Source organism: Empidonax traillii, unplaced genomic scaffold, assembly GCF_003031625.1.
Source record: "Empidonax traillii isolate 1590-97213 ecotype Southwest subspecies unplaced genomic scaffold, ASM303162v1 scaffold46:size3806547, whole genome shotgun sequence".
NCBI lineage: Eukaryota > Metazoa > Chordata > Aves > Passeriformes > Tyrannidae > Empidonax > Empidonax traillii.
The window spans coordinates 304,925-323,028 of record NW_020955239.1 but is presented as its reverse complement, the minus strand read 5'-3'; the positions used below and the strand labels follow the sequence as shown (position 1 = coordinate 323,028).

General features: G+C 37.2%; 1 protein-coding gene across 1 annotated transcript in view; it reads left to right on the top strand.

The window, feature by feature from the left end:
* Positions 1-18,104, top strand: part of CFAP44 (cilia and flagella associated protein 44) — a 42,564-nt gene that overhangs the window by 2,520 nt on the left and 21,940 nt on the right. Inside the window, exons 2-14 of the mRNA XM_027878811.1 lie at positions 2,191-2,279; positions 3,894-4,071; positions 5,111-5,273; positions 6,304-6,406; positions 6,725-6,941; positions 8,406-8,520; positions 9,064-9,228; positions 10,199-10,354; positions 10,969-11,016; positions 12,085-12,184; positions 13,448-13,542; positions 15,502-15,711; positions 16,650-16,760. Coding sequence (XP_027734612.1) covers positions 2,201-2,279; positions 3,894-4,071; positions 5,111-5,273; positions 6,304-6,406; positions 6,725-6,941; positions 8,406-8,520; positions 9,064-9,228; positions 10,199-10,354; positions 10,969-11,016; positions 12,085-12,184; positions 13,448-13,542; positions 15,502-15,711; positions 16,650-16,760 — 1,740 coding nt within the window. The 5' untranslated portion in view covers positions 2,191-2,200. The remainder of the gene's footprint in view (positions 1-2,190; positions 2,280-3,893; positions 4,072-5,110; positions 5,274-6,303; positions 6,407-6,724; positions 6,942-8,405; positions 8,521-9,063; positions 9,229-10,198; positions 10,355-10,968; positions 11,017-12,084; positions 12,185-13,447; positions 13,543-15,501; positions 15,712-16,649; positions 16,761-18,104) is intronic.

Sequence of the window (18,104 nt, the reverse complement as noted above, 5' to 3'; positions counted from 1 at the left end):
TAGGACTGACGGAAAAATATACTGCCCTGGTCAGCTGTTGGCAGAAAAATTCTGACTGCTAACTTGCTTTTTGCCCACTAGATTTGTCACACCAGTTCTACTTGCCAGTATCTCAGTGTTCTGTATCAAAAGCCTTAATTCTTTCTGATTTAGGAAATCTGTCTCAAAAAAACCCAACCCAACCCAACCCAAAAAAACAAACAAAAAAAACCCCCACAAAAACAAACAAACAAACAAAAAAAAATAAAAAGAAAAAAAAATAAAAAGAAAAAGAAAATCAACACTTGGAGAAATGCATGTTTTCAGCATGGTGAACCTGCACATAAATTTTCTGGATCAGCCAACTCATGAAACCCACAGTCTGCACCCTTGAGCCTCCTCTGAGTCTTGAAATTCAAAGTTTGTTTTGGCACAGTGCTTGAACGCTATCACAATAATATGCACAATGGACATTGCAGTAGATCTCTTTAACTAGAACACAGATATCAATGCAGGCAGAAATGTTCATACCGTTTTTCAGCCTAAAGCATTTTCCAGATAGGAACTAATTTATAATGAAAACTATGATAGTCTTAATTTTTAGAAGATAAATGATTGCTAATTAGCTACAATAATTTGAAATTTTATAGCTCTTTTCTCTATGGATATCAAAACACTTTGCTAAGATGGGTAAGTATTATTATCTCGTTTTTCACAGGAGATAACTGAGACAGCCAGAGGTGAAATGGCTGATACAAATTGTACACGTCATTACTGGGTTTGGAATTAGAATTCAGGTCTCTAAACACTCCGCTATATATTTATGCAAATAGTCTATAACTGTTTCTTCAACTTCAGTGATATCAGTTTTGGTACCCCATTAAAAACTCATTAATTTCATTTAAATATATTGAGATATATTGCAATTGTTTTCGTTTGTTTTCTAAATGTAAAACTTTCTGAATGTCTATTTTCAAGTTTTTCTCAGCACTGCTGAGGGATAAAAGCTCACTGGTAATTCTTAAGTGAAATTATGCAGGAAAGTCAGAGTCTGGCAGAGACTCAGAATCCTTGGATGAAGATTGGATATTTAATGACAAGAATTACATATCTGCAATAGTTCTTTGTCCTCACTGACCTTCTATTGGATGTCATTATGTTTGGGCATTTTGCCTTTCCTGAGATATCTGAAAAGTATGAAATTCCTCTAAATATCTTTTCCCAAATGGATTCTGATCCAAAGACAGAAACAGGAAATGCACATTTAGGAACTTATCCTTGTTATCAAAGTCATGCTTACGAATAAAGAGAGATATGCTTGCATCCTGCCTGTATTTCTTATTCTGAATATTTAGGTTTCTTTACAGTCAACTCCTGAATTTTCTGATTTCTGATAGTTTTTTTATAACAGTAATGTCTGCAAAAAATTGCTTAAATGTTCATTTTAAGGTGTTTTATTTGGAAATGGAGAACATCTTTGAAATCAGAAGGCAGAACAAAATTAGAGAAATGCTTATACCTTTTTTGTTTCTTTCTGAGACTTTTGTAAAAATGGTCAATAGTTTGGGGTTTTTATGAAAAATTTGGACATTTTCCACTCCAAAGGATAATAGAAGCTAGTGAAATTGTAGGCCTCTGAAAATGATAGTCTGAAAGATGAAAAATCATGTGTGTGTGTGTTATTAAGCTGTTTAAGTTTTTCAATTTTTCTAAAATTGTGTTAATTTCTTAAATTAATTTTTTGTTATTATAGAATGTGTTGAAGAAAAGTAATTTTTTTCTTAAAGATTCATCTCTCCTGCTTTTCCATTTGAGATACTAGTTGCTCTCAGAATGTCTGCATCCTGATACTTTAGTGAAGTCCATCAGAAAGGTGAAGGAATAGTCTTCTTGTCTCAAAAACAGATCTCCCCACACAGTATATTAAAGAGAAGCCCAAAACATTAAAATCAGTTTAAATCAGTTTCCCCTATTACACAGTATTTAGATGAAAGTCTTTCTATAGCACTGTATGCAGAGCCTGGAGTCCTAAAACCTGAACCAATTAATTCACTCTACAAAGTAGGACATATCTTTGGGTTATCTGTGTTTGTGTACAGACAGAAGGCAAATATTATCTTTGGGAATCTCAAAGCATTGGAGAGGAAATGAAAATGCTCTAAATGGCAGATGAATGCAAAAATACTAAAGGTTCCTCCTCACCACCACCAGGTAGAGAGACATGCCATCTTTTCCAAGGGAACAGGAGGGAGAGGATGAGGAACCAACAGAAGATGAACAGGAAGATCCTAGTGGTGTCCGTGAGTATTTCTGCCCATTATATAGTGATTTCAATACTGAACCTACAGTGGCTTCTGTCTTCTCCCCCCAGTAACTGTTTCCTTAATAGTAAGTGCTCATCTCCAGTTTCTGCTCTTGGTGTTGCCCAATTTTATTTTTACTCTGGTCAAAGTGAAGTTCTGGGATAACCACTGTACCTGCAGCTTCTGCTGTCCCTCAGCTCACAAAGTCCCTCCCTTGAAAGTTTTTCCTGCTTAGCCTGTCTCTGTAGCTAATACTGCAATCAAGGTGTTGACTCCACCAGACTCTTTCAGCCAGAGGCCTGTACTTCTCTTTTCAACATCTTTTTCATCTTGAAATGCCTGTCCAGTGTCTATTTCAGGTGTCTTTTATGTCATCTAACATACTACATCTAGGTAGCACGGATCACAAAATCCACTTTGGAAGAATTTTTTGATGTATTGCTGGATTACTTCTGGAATTTTTTTGATCTTCCTATTATAACTTTGTTCCCGGTTATAGGATATGCTTCTTTCCTTCCCCTAAATTTTAAGTGACTGTTTTTTGAAAGCAAGCTCCTCCCTACACTTACTGCTAACAGCAGGAAGTCTATTGTTGGACAGATGGGATTTTTTTACTACTGCAGACCTATGTATTTATTTAACATGGCAAGTGTGAGCAAATTAGTCCAGGGAATTCATGACTAGGAGAGTGATCCCAATTATACTTTGCAGAAGAAAACAAAAATAGTATTCCAAAGGAATCACCAACTGCAGAGGAGCAAGAGGAAGTGGAGCAAGTTGAGTCAGACACTGAGAGCATTGCTGAGTACTGCTGTCCACTGAGAAGATGTTGGCACAAACCTAAAACCCCCAGTACTTTCTAGTTTTCATTTTTTTCACTGTTATTATTATGAACAGCATCTCATCCAGTGCCATCAAGTTACAGTGACTGAGCTTCTCTGCTCTCCTTCAGTTGACTTAACTTTGCTCTTTCCCACGGCTGCTCTCTGATCCCTTTTGGTTGTTTTTCATGCAGCACCTAGGAGTGAAAAAGGTCAAAACAGCATGAAAAGCTTACAAAATAGATAATGGGGATTTGTCCTGAGATATCCAGCTGGAAACTACTTTCAACAAATGCTTATGACTAGTTGGAAGTCAAGTCAATGGCATTGCGCATTGCAATCCAGCAAAGAACTACCCTGTGTTACACATTGTCAGTGTGACTTTTTGAGAACAATGGTGTCTTCTGGTGGTGGGTTGTATGTGGTTTTACTAATTGTTTTGTACAACAATGTGCATTCAATAGCTAGTGAAAAGAGACACTCTAAAATTTATTTGGTTTCTAAAGCTGAGACCTAAAGCAAACCTCAACTGAGCTGCTTTGGTAAGTCTCTAAGTTTTAAAATCAGTGTTCTTAACAGTCTCAGAATTTTTCTGCCTGCGGGAGCACTTGTTACAGATCAGTAGTTACTAAGACATGGCACCCCTGTTTTGAGCTATGAAGTACTTAGTATTCTGTCAAAGGAGGCAAAGGATATGTGACTCCTCCCCTTTTGAGGTTAGGTGCAAATATCAGCAAGGAACATAACATTTATGGTGAATATAAATTTCCATTATGTTCCCACTTCTGAGGTGCTGAAGGTGAGTCAGAAGACCAAGGGAAGAGTGAAGTACCCTCGGAAAATGAAAAAAAGCCTGAGGAGGTAAAAAGGAAACTCTCGGAAACCTTCTGCTATAATTTTGAAGATGTACTTTCACGACCGTTTGTCACTGCAGACTCTGAGATACCCATTAACCTCCTTACTCTTAAGTATCCTTTCTGCTGAGCATGTGAAAATTCAGAGCTAATGATATTTAATAGGTGGTCTTAAAATTGCATTTGTCAAATTGGAAATTGCCTATGTGGCATTAATGGAATGCCTTTGGTTGGGACACAGGTAAGAATCCTGACCAGTTATGGTTCTGGGTGAATTTAATCATAAATGTTGTCTTGACCTCATAAACATTTCTTACTAGACAAAGTGCTTACTATCATAAGTACTCCTGTAGAAATAGATCCTGGACAAGCTAATGTGACCAGGCAGAAGACTAGCATAAGAATGTCTACTGCAAAGCTCTCACTTCCTGTGTAACCACACAAGAAGCAGAGGGGAGGACAGAAGAGCTGTTGTGTAGCTCGTAGTTCCACACAGAAGTATTTAGGGGGAAGTGGGGAAGAAACCAGGTAGATTTGTAGTCTGGTGCTCATAAGATCAGTTTAGATAGAATGAAGGAAGTGATGCCCGTCAATTAAGAGCTACAATAAATACTTTGTTAGGTATGGTCAAGTAGGGTATGATACATGACTTCTGTATGTGCTGGTGGTTTTCTCTGCAGACCCAGTCCAGTTGCTGTTGAAGACTGGATTTTCCCTTCTCTACATCTGCCTATAAATGTTTAAGAAGTAAGCTTGAAAGCTGCCTTGGTTTGATCTCTTAGTTTGATCTCTCTGTAGAACAGTTTCTAGTAATCTGATGCACATCTCTCACATTTGTTTGAAAAGAGAACATGGATAGAACGTGAATTCCTTGCAGTTCCAAAGGATCCAGCAGAAGCAAGAGGTGTGGCCTGTGGTGGAGAGGAAAGGATGGAATGTGAACTTTAGAAGGCTTTCACTTGTGCCTTCCTCTCACTTATAGAGGCTTGATATATTTTTTCACTGTATGCTGAAGAAAACTATCTCCTGCCATCAGGCTTTTTGTCACTAATTTCAGTATTCCCATTTCAGTTTCGGTTTAAGCATTCCTATCCACTTAGTAAACTTTTCTAGAAACCACTGCCTAATCTTTTCCTTATTGGACTGTTCCCAGATATTCTTTTGGATATGAGTCCACCAGATCTGTAAACCTGCAGATGATGGATAGCCATAAACTGCTGTATATAGCAGGCAACCAGGTGGTGATCCAGGATCTGAAAACTAAATCTCAGAGATATCTCCGGAGCAGCAGCAGTGGTGGAATTGGATTTATCGCGGTATGGCTCTTGTTTCTTGCTTTAGAATGCTAATCACTGTCTAGGAAAAAAATGTTTGCTTGATTGCCAGATATGGGAGATTTCTACAGCTGCACATGCATATGTATGTAAGAAAGTATGGTATTGATCAGAGGAGTATGTGAATCATGCAGTGTAGGCTACTCGTTCCCTCAATATAATTGGCAGAGGATAAATATCTGCACACCTCAGTCTTAGGCTCAGGTACCTAAAAAGACTGACAAGTGCCAGCTGGGATTAATTTTAATTAATACAATTAATTTCATTTTAATTAATTTAAATTCTTTTAAAAACCTTTTGGCTCATAGCAACTCTTATTTTTTAACACTTCATCTGTTCTAGTCATAGTGATACTAGTATAGAGTTTTACTTGCCATCAAAATTTAGAAAATCAAGTTCCTACACAAATGAAAAGAAAAAGTATCTGGTTTCACTTTAGTGAACTTACCAAGAGCTTGAACTCTGAAGTGCTATCTCTGAATTTGAAGCACCTTACCCTGTGAAAGCTCTGCCATCTCTCAGTTTTATTTCACATGAGCAAGGCTTTCAGACTACCAGCCTCAGGCTGTTCTGCTTCATTGTAAGCAGCCTCTTCTGGGGAATAAAGTGTACATTTTTACATCTTCACAATAGTGTCATTCAGAATGGCTTTTGTGCAGGTGGCTGCTGAAGTTGATGGCTGAAGAAGTAGATGGCTGCTATGGAAAGATTAGCTAGTGAAGTTTGAGCGAGGTAGAAATAGTAAAAGAATGTATCAGAAAGCAAGTTATTTCACAGTTTGTTATGGTTCCGAATATATGTGCAATATGCCATTTTGTGTGCATAGTGGCTTCGTTCTGATTTTGAGCAATAGATTAGCAGTTGTTCAGAATAAATGCACAGAAAAATGCAACCTAGTATTTATGGCAGTATGTTTTGACTAATGAGTGAGTAAATACAATAACTTAATAACTAGCAGGATAGAGACAAAAGGTGTCATTACAGCATGCAACAGGACTTTTGCTTTTTCAAGGCACACCCTACTAAGCAGTACTTTGCAGTAGGAGAAAAAGGAAAGAAGCCAAACCTTATCGTCTACAAGTATCCTTCACTGAGGCCCTACAGAATACTTCGAGGTAGGGTAAAAAGTTCTGTTTTCATTTTACAGAGATGGGCTAGTGTTTATAGATCCCAGCAGATGGAGTAGTGGGTCACTTTAAGTTTAGAACAAGATACAGCGTTTAAATCCTTCACAGCAAAACCAGAAAACACCAGTTTCAAGCTTTTTCATTATTGCCTGGGAGGAAACTTTTATTTGGTAGAGATAGCCAACCAAGAGCTATTAACTATTGAAAAAAATAATTGCAGTGAAAGTTGAACTCCTTCTGAGTAGATTTTTGTATTGTTTCTACCTCTTTCCTGTGCATGTGTATTGAGGTTGTACATTTCCTCAGGTGGAACAGAGAATGCCTATGTTTTTGGTGACTTCAACCGTGCTGGCACTTTGTTGGCCACTGTTGGGAGCAGCCCTGACTACATGCTGACTATCTGGGACTGGAAACAAGAAGAGATTGTGTTGAGGTCAAAAGCTTTTGCACAGGATGTTTACAAGGTCAGGTTTTCAGCTGAGAATGAAGAGCATCTAACTACATCTGGATCAGGACACATCAAGTAGGTTTATTGGTTAGGATTCATACATATTACCTCTAAAATCATAATAGATAGAAGATGACTAACAAGAATGTATCCCTGGCAAACATGGACCAATGAGGAATGCTATTTTACCCAGGCATTACAATTACAAAAATGGGGAAGTTCAAATCCTTCAGCCAGTCAAACAAGCCTTTTAACACCTTCACTGTCCAAAAAGGATGATGCTTGATGTAAAGTGTCAGTACCACTGGCTCCATTCTTGTAATTTCAACAAGCACTGGGGAGAAGTAATAAAAGATATTTTTATATACATGTCTTCTAGCTGGTAACATAACATATATGCCTTCTGGGCTTTCTACCTTTCTAGAAGTTATCTGCTGTTTGGGCACCCATTAGAGCTGGTTACCAAGTCAAGGATCAGAAACCCTCTGATCTCACCAAAAGCCTCCAAGGAAGGCTTACAAAAGATATCCTTCCCTCCTCTGGTAACTTCATGGATCCGTTTGTAATAAAAAATAAACAAAAACTTTAAGCTCTAGTTTTGTGTTCTGTATTTACCTAGCACTCAATGTTAACACAGCAGAGACTTAAGATATAAATGGGGTTCTATTGTAATAAAAATTATACCTTTAAAATTATAATGCATCTAAAGTTTCTTTGTATTTTAACAGAGGAATCAGATCAAAACCTGAGATTTGCTTTATAGTTTGGTTGCAAGGTGGATCTGAAATGGCAAATTACTTATTTAGACTGAGAACAAATGTTGTTTAGAATGCATTATTTATGGAAATCTGACAAAACAAACTCTCCTGTAAACTTTCTTTTGAGCTAAAATGCTACGAATAAACTCTGGCATGGCTTTTATAGCATGATAAACATGAGCTTTCACCCAAATGAGGTCTTAAATTTCAATTTCCGACACTATCTTAAAGATAACGTCTTCTGCACACACAGCGAACCATCTCTAATTGCAGCAGATGTTAATTTTTCTGTAATGCAATAATTGAAAAAAGAACTGTTAAGACCTAGGGCAAAACATTTGACTTGGTAAGATTTTATAGTACAGTTCAAGTCCACGAGAGTGCTTGTATGGCATTCAGTGAAGACCTCAGTCCCTTGGATTTACAGAGCTGAGCATCATACACTGGAGACAGCAAGAATAAAATAGGTATCCCTAACTATATGTAGGGGTTGTAGCTGGAAAGATGTAGCAATTGACTTTACACTTCTTAATTTTAAGTAGTAATTTAATCTTCATTCTGCCCATTCCAAATGCTTTTCCTAGCTTTTTCATAGGGTTTGTATAGGGAAATGTTTGTGTAGTTACAAAGCTTTATTTCATTTTCAAAAGAAAGACACAAGTTCTCCTGTGAAAAATAATACTAAATGAACAGCCCTAGTAAGAGTATTGCAATGTCTAAGAGGGACTGGAGAGTGTGTAAGAAATCTTGTATCAGAGAGGGATGTTTTTTCTATACTCAGATTCTGGAAGATGGCTCTCACATTAACTGGTCTCAAGTTACAAGGAGCTTTGGGCAGGTTTGGAAAAACAGCAGTGTCCGACATTTTAGGTTTTGTGGAGCTCCCTGATGGGAAGGTAAGTAAGAAAAAATGACAAAAAGAAAAAGAAATTATTTTGTGTTCCCTCTTAGGTTTTGGTATAAAGTTTACTACGTAAGTTGGAGAGTTACTACTTGATTCAAAGTAATTTGAATTAGACCCTGGATGATAATGTAATGTTAGACCCTTGTTCTGATCATATAATATTGACATTAATTAACCCAAAACCTGTCTGGCTTTATAATAATTGAAAAATACATTTAGTGTTGTAGTTCACAGACTAAAGATCTCTGTTGGCTTAGAGCTGAGAGTCTTCTAATGGAATAGTGAAAACATTAGTTTACAGAAATACAAAGACTATCAGTTCTAATCTTTAACCATTTCAGTGCATTCAAATTATGTCACATTGCTGAAAGGTTGAACCCTCTCACCCCTTACATCATCCCTTGGGAATATCTGTACTTTGCTATTGATTTAATGCTGTTTTGGAAGGAAGCCACAAATGTTAACTGGGTTCTTGCCAGTATTTCTCCACAATTAGGTGCACGTGCTTATGTGCTTATCTTCATTTGCATTGAAGGTTGTCTCAGGAACTGAGTGGGGCAACTTACTGCTTTGGGAAGGGGGCCTGATTAAAGTAGAGCTCTGTCGAGAGGGACACCAGCCCTGTCACCATGGCCCTGTCAACCAGTTGGTTCTTGAGGAAGGTGAACTTATCACTGTTGGAAAAGATGGGTTCATTCGGGTGAGTTTTCCTTCTGCTCTGCCTTTAGCAGTGCAAATACATGGTCAATAGGTAAAGGTTACTTACTTTCCTTGCCAGGTTTTTGGGGGAAATTTTGAAGTGCAGTTTCTGAAAATGGATTTTTAGAACAAACAAAATAAGAGCACATCTCCACAGTGTATGTATTTGAATCAGACGGCATTCACAAAGTGTTCCCCGTTTAACAATAACAAATAAATCACCTTTTACTGTAGTGAATCAAAGTAATTTTCGGCCCTTCTCTAACAGCTTTGTTCTTGCATGCAGTCTAACATTTTTTTCATGTGCAGTTTTTGTCATTCTTTATAATTTTCAGGACTATCAATACCTGTGTTGTTATTTAGAAAATAAATAATAAACTGCAGGAATATTTGAAATTAATTTTCTGAGTATTTGAAAGCTCAGATTGTTAACATTAAAATTGCACAGATTAAAGACATGGAAGGGAAGATATGATGGGTCTTCTGCTGGGGTGTGAAATGACCCAGATAATCAACAGGAAACTGACTGCTATAGACAGTGAAGGGTTTCAAATGCCCTAGAGTTTTTGTTGCTGTTGTGTTTTATAAATTGGTATTATTCCATTAGGAAAATTCACTTGATTATAAACGTGCTAACTGATGTCTTGTCCTTATCCCACAGAGCAGAACATGGTTGTGTTATATTTCCCATTCTTTTGAGCTGCCTGAGCAATGCCAAGAGCCCACATATCATTTACTCTCTGTAGTTCTGAAGCTGCCATGTATAGCTCTGCTCGGGCCAGGGCTGAATTTAAGCTACTGTCACTGTTCTAAGTTACATTCTTGTTACATACATGTAACTTGTACTAAGTTACAAGTCATTTTGCTTTCTTAAAATTTTGAATTTCTGTATTAATTGTGTCTGAAAACAACCTGGCCTTACAAAAAAAAAGTGTTGTTTGTTTGTTTTAAATGTTTCCAATTCCATGAAGGTGTGGAACTTCGAGATAATAGATGGTGCTGATTCTGTGGATGAGACAGGGTTACTGGAGGTGGAGCCTATGAATGAGCTTTGTGTTGGTAAGAATGTCAGCCTGAATTTCATGTCAAAAGTTCAGGACCAGGAACAGACTGTTTGGTATGCTCAGGTAAGTACCTACATCTCTGTGGAGAAATACAGAATGAGGGAGGTGATGTTAAGTAACAGCAGGAGTCCATTACAAATCAGTGCATTTCTTTTTGGTAGAGTTCAGTCTTCTGGATATATGGAAAATTCTTTCTCTCTCTCTCTCTCCAGATATATAATCTTATTATTTCAAACACTGAAACAGGCTTCCTAAAGAGGTGGTTTATGTTCCAAGCCTGTCAGTGTTAAAAAGGCATTTAAGAGGACAGTGCCCTTAAAAATATGCTTTAACTTTTGGTCAGCCAGGTAGTGGTCAGGTAGTTGCACTAGATGATCCTGGTATGTCCCTCCAAGCTGAGTTATGCTATGTTATGCTATGCTGTATTTTTAGTGTATGAGATGTGAGAGTCTGGCTTTCAGAGCCAGAACTGCGTAAGAATAGGAGAATACCAAAAAGTGTTGTCCAAGTTCTGTTACCCTGATCTGATGGATCAGATACATAGGATCAACATCATCACATTTAGTCATTTCTGTTTCATAATGATATTTATTAAGAAATTTTTAAGTGTGCAGTTTTATTTCTACATTGAGTCTGAAAAGTTATTCAATTTACATGTTTCATTCTTCCTTCTGTAGGATACAAATGGAGCAATCTGGAAGCTAGATTTGACTTTTTCAAATATGGTAAGCTTGGTTTTTTTTCTTCCGATTTTTTCAGTTCCTTTGTAATAGGAACCATATCCTATTGCATCCTTTAAACATACTGGTTGCATCTGCAATAAAATTTGTATTTTATGAAGTTGCACAGTTGAAAATTTTAGCATTGAAACAGATTTTTTTTTTCATTAAAAGTTTCAAATGTAAGATTATAATGATTGTGCAGGATTATAGAGAGTCATTTGATTTTTGATTTCTGAAATTTTGGCTGCCAAATTCAAGCTCCTTTAAAGAAGTTTTATTCTCATAAACCACTAATTGAAAGTTGCATGGATGCAGGAAATGAGTTCAAGGACTGTTGATATAGCCTATCTAGATAGGTGTTTTAAACAATCCTTATTGTTGTCTCTAAATGATGGAAAAAACTAGAAAAAACAAAGAGAAGATGAAAAACACTTGACATGTTTTAGCCTACTGGTAACCAGTGTTACTGCTAGGATGTTTTTGATGGAGAAAGAGATGATACAGGTGAAAAAAGGAGGCATTTAATTTTTGCTCCTGAGAATATTAAAGTAAATGGGAACAATCCCGTGAGTGGAATAAAACTCTGCTGTGAAAAGTAAAACACGTTCCAAGAATTTTATAGTAAATAAAGACTTACAAACCATACTATAAAAACTAATGTAAAAAATTTATAACAAAACCTAGAATTCCTTGGATGATGAAATGATTTCCCAGGCAGTGTAAGCCCAAACTTGAGAGCATTTTCTTCTTCAGAGCAACAGCTCATTGTTTAAAGCATTAATTCCAAGCCTGAAACCACTTAACAAAAGGCATTCCCCTTTATATTCACATAGAAAATGACGAACTCTTAAATGAACAAAATGTTCCTATGCTAATTTTGCTCATGATCTTCTTATGAACATTTAAATAAAATAAAGTGAATTGCATACAGATATCTCGTGCTTGGCAGATTTTGTTCACACAAAGAGCACCTGTCTAGATTTTCCTGGTTTGCCAGAAATGTCTGGTAATGCCTTGTAAGTTCAGCTGTAGAGCGTAGCAGAATTTCTCTTCTACTGTTTCCCGCTGCAGACCCATGATCCAGAGTGCCTGTGTACCTTTCACTCTGGGAGGATTGAGGCCGTGAGTGTCTCTCCCATTACATACCTTATGGCCACCACAGCTCTTGACCGTAAGTGCCACTATTTCTTTCTTCTCAAATCACTGCCATGATTGGTTTGGAAGAGCAGGGAGGCTTGGTTTGGTTTTATACTGAAGTTGTGTATTTGTGCTTGCAAAGTCACTTTCTACACAATTCTTTAATAGTTAGAGCAAAAATATCATTAATGTTTTGAAACAAGTCATTAAGACTGCTTCACCTTAAAAACCTTTTAACGACAGATGTTTTTAATAGGAAACACTGTAAATTCTGTTTGTTCTGAAGGAACATCTGAGAAGATGAGACATCTGGTTTGAATATCAGCACTTGTATTCCAGACTCTGGATTGATAAATGCTGGGATTTTTGTTTTGTAAGGGATTACATACACCTCTAGCATTGTGTAAGCCATTGTGAATATTAATATTTGTGCCTTTCTTAGAAAATGCAGTAACTCTCAACAACAGGTAACATGTAATTATAGACATAGTTATTTAACTTGTGTAAATATTGCCATTTAGGCCTCTGTCACTGTTAGCTTTTTTTGTGCTTTGAAAGAAGAATGACTGGCCAGAACATTAACAATGTCATCAATGTCATTTACACTGCTCAGAAAATGTTACAAGGTCTTTTAATTCAATTTTTGTTAGTAGTATCTTGTACTTTGTCTATGTTTTGCAATGCACATACTCTTCTAGCCTGAAGACAAACTCCTACCAGTTGAGCAAATGACACTTTGGATATATGCCAGCTGGAATGGAATTTTATGCAAACCAAAATGTGTGCCTGCAAATCTGTTAATTTTACCTCTGGTGAAACTGGATCTTCTGTGGACAATTTCCCATTTTCCTCCCTTTAAATATTTCTCTCCCTTTAAATGTTTTCCTCCCTTTAAATGTTTTCCTCCCTAGGCAATCCCAAGTAGTAGCTTATCATCTTTTCCTATGTTGTCAGTACAGATATTCCTTACAGTATGCCACAGTTCTGTGCTTACTTGAAAATTACATGTGGATGGTCAGCATGGAACTTCTTACTACAACCCTTTGCCTTGACAACCCTTGTTTCTGTCTAAGTTAAAGAGTGAAGAAAGAATGTGTTTTGTTCATGATCACCATGTTCGCTGTGGGACTCTGTAACCATCAGTCAAGTCTTTCCAGGCAGGCATTTTTTTTTTCTGAAAAGAGAAAAAAATACATTCTATCCAGATTTTAATTCAAATAAATGGACATTTCTCATAAATCCTAACGCGTAAGAAATACTGCATGAAAGAAATTCTTACTATCTTATTTCCACACAGGGTCAGTGCGCATCTATGATTTCAGCAGCAACATTGAACTGAGTGAAATGAAGTTTAAACAAGGGGGAACAGCCCTGGCATGGGCACCATATGTTGTGAGTTTTTGCTAGCATGTTAACAAAAGTTCATAAAGGGCCTATGAGCCTGCCAGCATCAAGAAGGCTGCTCACCAAACAAGACATTAAAAGAGGTCACTGTTAGGCTATGGTGGAATATACTGTAGGAGTATGTATGTAATTTTGTGGACGAGTATGTACGTATATAGTATGTGTACAGTTTGACTTTACTATGGGTTATCAGGTGTCCTACTTTGTGTCTTTCTGAGATTGTAAAATCAGATCTCAGTATGCAGTCTGGAAAGTAGTCGTAGTTTATAGACTAACAGCTTCTATTTAACCCACGCAGAGTAATTGTCAATTAACATGAGTTAGTCAACACATTTTGAAATGACAGCCCAGACAATCCGCAAACATTTGGAGATAAATCATAAAAAACTGTTGCCAGAACTGATCATTTGTGGAGTGTGGAGTCTATCACTTTTAGACATATTTGCTAATTTTAATTAAAATAGTGTCTAGTTATGTTCTTGTGGAAATGTAGCAAGCCTGGTGAATTAATTATAAGCAAGTTTAGGAGGAAAGTACTTACTTGAATTTTCAGTGTGAGGATTACATCGGGAGAGTGCTTTTTTAAATGCAATTCTGGCCATTCATCCTTTCAGGGATGCTTTTAGGTTATGACCTATACATTCAAGAGGTAAGCTGTCTGCCACAATAAATTGTACAGCATCACAAAACTGACTCAATTCAGTTTTATGAAAATTGTTACTAAACACAGTCTGAGAAACAAAGGGTGCTTAGTCTACCTTGCTGCATTTAAGCTCCCATTAGATACTTACACCCAGTTTAAGGTGCTCAAATGTATTTGAAAATCTGTGCTTTTAATCTAAGAAAATTTAATCCACCATACTTTGGAGCATCTGTATACCATAATGTCCTCATAGGCACGCTGGCAATGTACATGTTACATAAGTGAACAGTGACATGGATTTAAAACTGCCTAAATGGCCAGACCCCAGGGGGTGCATCAGTGGCACAAAATCCAACTAGAGGCAAGTCTTTAGCAGTGTTCCCTAGGGGTCATAATGGGTGCCAATGTTCTTCATTAATTGCCTGGACTCTGGAACAGAATGCACCCTCAGCAAGTTTGCAGATGATACAAGACTGAGAGGAGTGGCTGATACTCCAAAGGGTTGTGCTGCCATTCAGCGGGATCTGGACAAATGAATAAACCTTATCCATTTACATTTACCTCTTCCCACAGCAATTCTGCTTCTGGTCTCATTTCTAGTGTGCCATGTCTGGAGCTGGCTCAGCTTGTAAATGACTTTAAGGCACTATCATGTATGGCTAATATCAGCTAAATCTGCAAGTCCAGCTATATCCAGCTAAAACAAAGGCCTGTTTCTGCTAACCTTTCTCTCTCACAGTTCGAGTGTCTTAATTGGCAGCAATTTGCTTACCTACAGGACTTACGGTAAAAACTCCTATTTTCCATCTCAAGTAGCTGCCCCTGTTGACACTTGTACTTTACATGGAGTCAACCAGACCCACGCCTGTCCCTTCACCTCTTCAAAAATCATACCTACATTTGGTGCTCAGTATTATATTCAGAGTAATATAATGATTCTGTTTTGAGTTTCAACTCTTCTCTTAAGAAGCTACCAATATATCTTTATGTCAGTATGAATTACCTCTTCCTCAGACATTACAACCACATCCTCATTATTATTTCCAGTCTCAATGACATGTTACTGGTTAAAAAAACCCAAAACACAATCCAACCAAGAAAATAACCCCCAATCCTCTCCCTTCCCTTATGGTAGCATATTGGAGAGAATAAACAGCATTTCCCGTGTATGAAATGTTCTTTGTGCTTCAGCCACACTTCCATGTAAGATGAGTTACAGATAAACAAAAGAGCATATGCCATACGGATTCTCCTAAGGTCTCAGATGTACACTGTTTTTTTTTTTTTCTTCATTTCACTTAAAGGTAAATCCTACAGGAGGTCTAGTTGCTGTGGGGTTTGAAGATGGTGTTGTCCGCCTAATTGAAGTTTATGATCCCAAACAATTGCCTGGTCGTGCAGAACAGGCCAGTACAGAGAAGGCAGAGATAAATCTGAAACAGGCTTTCAAACCTCATTCTGCTGCAGTTACAGCCTTGGCATATGAACGAAATGGAGATGTGTTTGCCACAGGGGTATGTATAATTTCTTTTGGTTATTTTTATTAAGCCACAAATGTAGAGATTATTTAAAGAGATAAGGTAAAGTTTGTTCTCCGACAATACAGTGATACTTCTGTTACTGCTGTTGATTGCTTGTTGTAGTTATGCACTTCTGGGAGAAGGATCTGTTTGCACTCACATCTGTTCTTCTGAAGGAAAGCAACCATGCAATTTGAACAATTCATATTGTGAATTACTGGACTGTATAGTGTGAATTCTGTAATCCCCTTTGAAGATGGATTTAGTTCATTTTGGAATTAGTTTAGTAGGATCTTGGAATTAGTAAAAGCAAGTCCATTTATACACCACCTTGGCAGCACTCCAGCTGCTACCCAGCACTGCTTGGCCTTACCACAGGGTCAGCCAGTCAGTTTGTCAGTGTGCCTGGTAGTTCTTGAGATGATTTCAAGTTAATGTGGTTTCTCTTTTTAAAAGCTGGTCCTTAGCCATGATGAGTCCATTTGCAGTTACGTGTTCCTTGAGCTGAGTTGCCATGCGTTTCACTTAATGTAGGATTTAAGCTGCCATGAATCATGCTGTGCACCAGTTCTGGATTTTATTGTTGTCTGGCAAAGTCAGCTTGTGCTGTCTTATTTGAAAAATCAGGCCTGAGCCTGAGCTTTAAAGGAACTCCTGGAGTAATGGTCAGAAAGCACATGGCTGGGGATGACAGAGAGGGCCAATGAAAGCAATTAAGAGCTATGGGTGCATTCATGGCCCTGGAGCAACTTGGGCATGATTTTTATTTCTTCACAGTAATCATCATGGAAATCCAATTCTAAGTACCAAGGCACCTGTAACCAAAAAAAAAAAAAAAAAAAAAGGAATTAAGTGCTTACTGTCTTTTGAATTTTTGGTCAATTTTGATTCAGTTGTCATCTTTATTTTTGTTTTTTATTTTTTTCCTTCAGAGTAAAGACAAGACCGTTTTCTTTTTTGCTGCTAAAGATGAATACAAGCCAATTGGATTTATCTGTGTCCCTGGGCCTGTACAGGCATTACAGTGGTCTCCACCTTCTCATGTGAGTAGTGCATGTTTGCTTTCTTTCCTTCCCTACAGTGTTAAAATATAATTTTGGAAAGAACTTACAATGAAAATAGATGAAGGCCCATGACTCTGGCTGTGTTCTCTATAGAAAATGAAAAAGATATTTTGCTGCTTTGTTCATCATGCTGCTTCAACATGAAAGACGGGTTCTGTGTAGCTGTATCACTGGTTCCGTCATTTTGGACATATTTTGGACCTTGGATAATGCGAACCACAAGATTTTGCTTTGCTCTTTGAGCTGCTCCCTTTAAGAAACAATCTTGTTCCTTATCTTTTGGAAGGTCTTAGTCTTCTTTGATAAAGGAGGTTATTTGAGTGTTATTGCTTGTGACTCCTGCCCATGTTAAAACAGGCTTTTGGACCACATTAAGAAAGGTTTTGGTTGCTTCTTGGAATTCCCATTCTGTGTTTGAAGTGTGTCGGGACATATCCAAATAGATTCTTGCTAATATTTAAAAAGAATTATAGGGTTAGGGTAACATCTGAATTTTTGGTTGGTCCAGTATCCCTATTTAGAGAAGAGACTGTTCATTATATTTAGATGCTGGCACGATACATTATACAGGTGCACAGTGGCAAGATGCTGGTTCATTGCAACTTCTGAACACTGTGCTGGCAAAAGGACTGGTATGAATTCTGTCTTAGTGCTGATGTGACAGATCTCAATATGACAGTTGCATTTTGAGTCCTTTCCTTGAAGACAAGTACTCCTACTTACTAAAAAAGCACCTATTGTATCCTGGATATGTTAGATTCTGACTGAGTAGTTTTGTCTACCAGTATCAGGTCTCCATTGCTAGATGTGAACACCTGCTAAACATAGTACAAGCATCTGTTACACTATTTTTTTTTTTTTTTGCATTTTAAAAAAGCAACTTGGTGATTAAATACATTATATTTAATGAATGTATTTTTAAACTGAGATCTTATAGAAACAAGAGCCATATCAGTCCTGGTTAAGGTTTCCATAGCAACTCTAATATGCCCTTTTTGCACATTTTTAGTAATGGATCAGATAAAATAAACCTCTCTCTCTGTTCTCTACATTGAAACTAAATACACACTTGTCTTTGAAAATCTCAAAACTCTAAATAATTATTACCCTCACCTATTCTTCCTAACTTTACATTTTAAAGGACTTGGCATGTATTAAAGAACAAACAAACTCAAAGCTAAACAGCATTTGGCAAGACTCTGAGCCAAGTCTTGAATATATAAAGGATTTACTTAGTATAGAAGCATATGAAATTTCATACAATTATCAACCCAAAACCTCAGCTCCTAACTCTTGGCTCAGATCCATCTTTTAATTTAAACA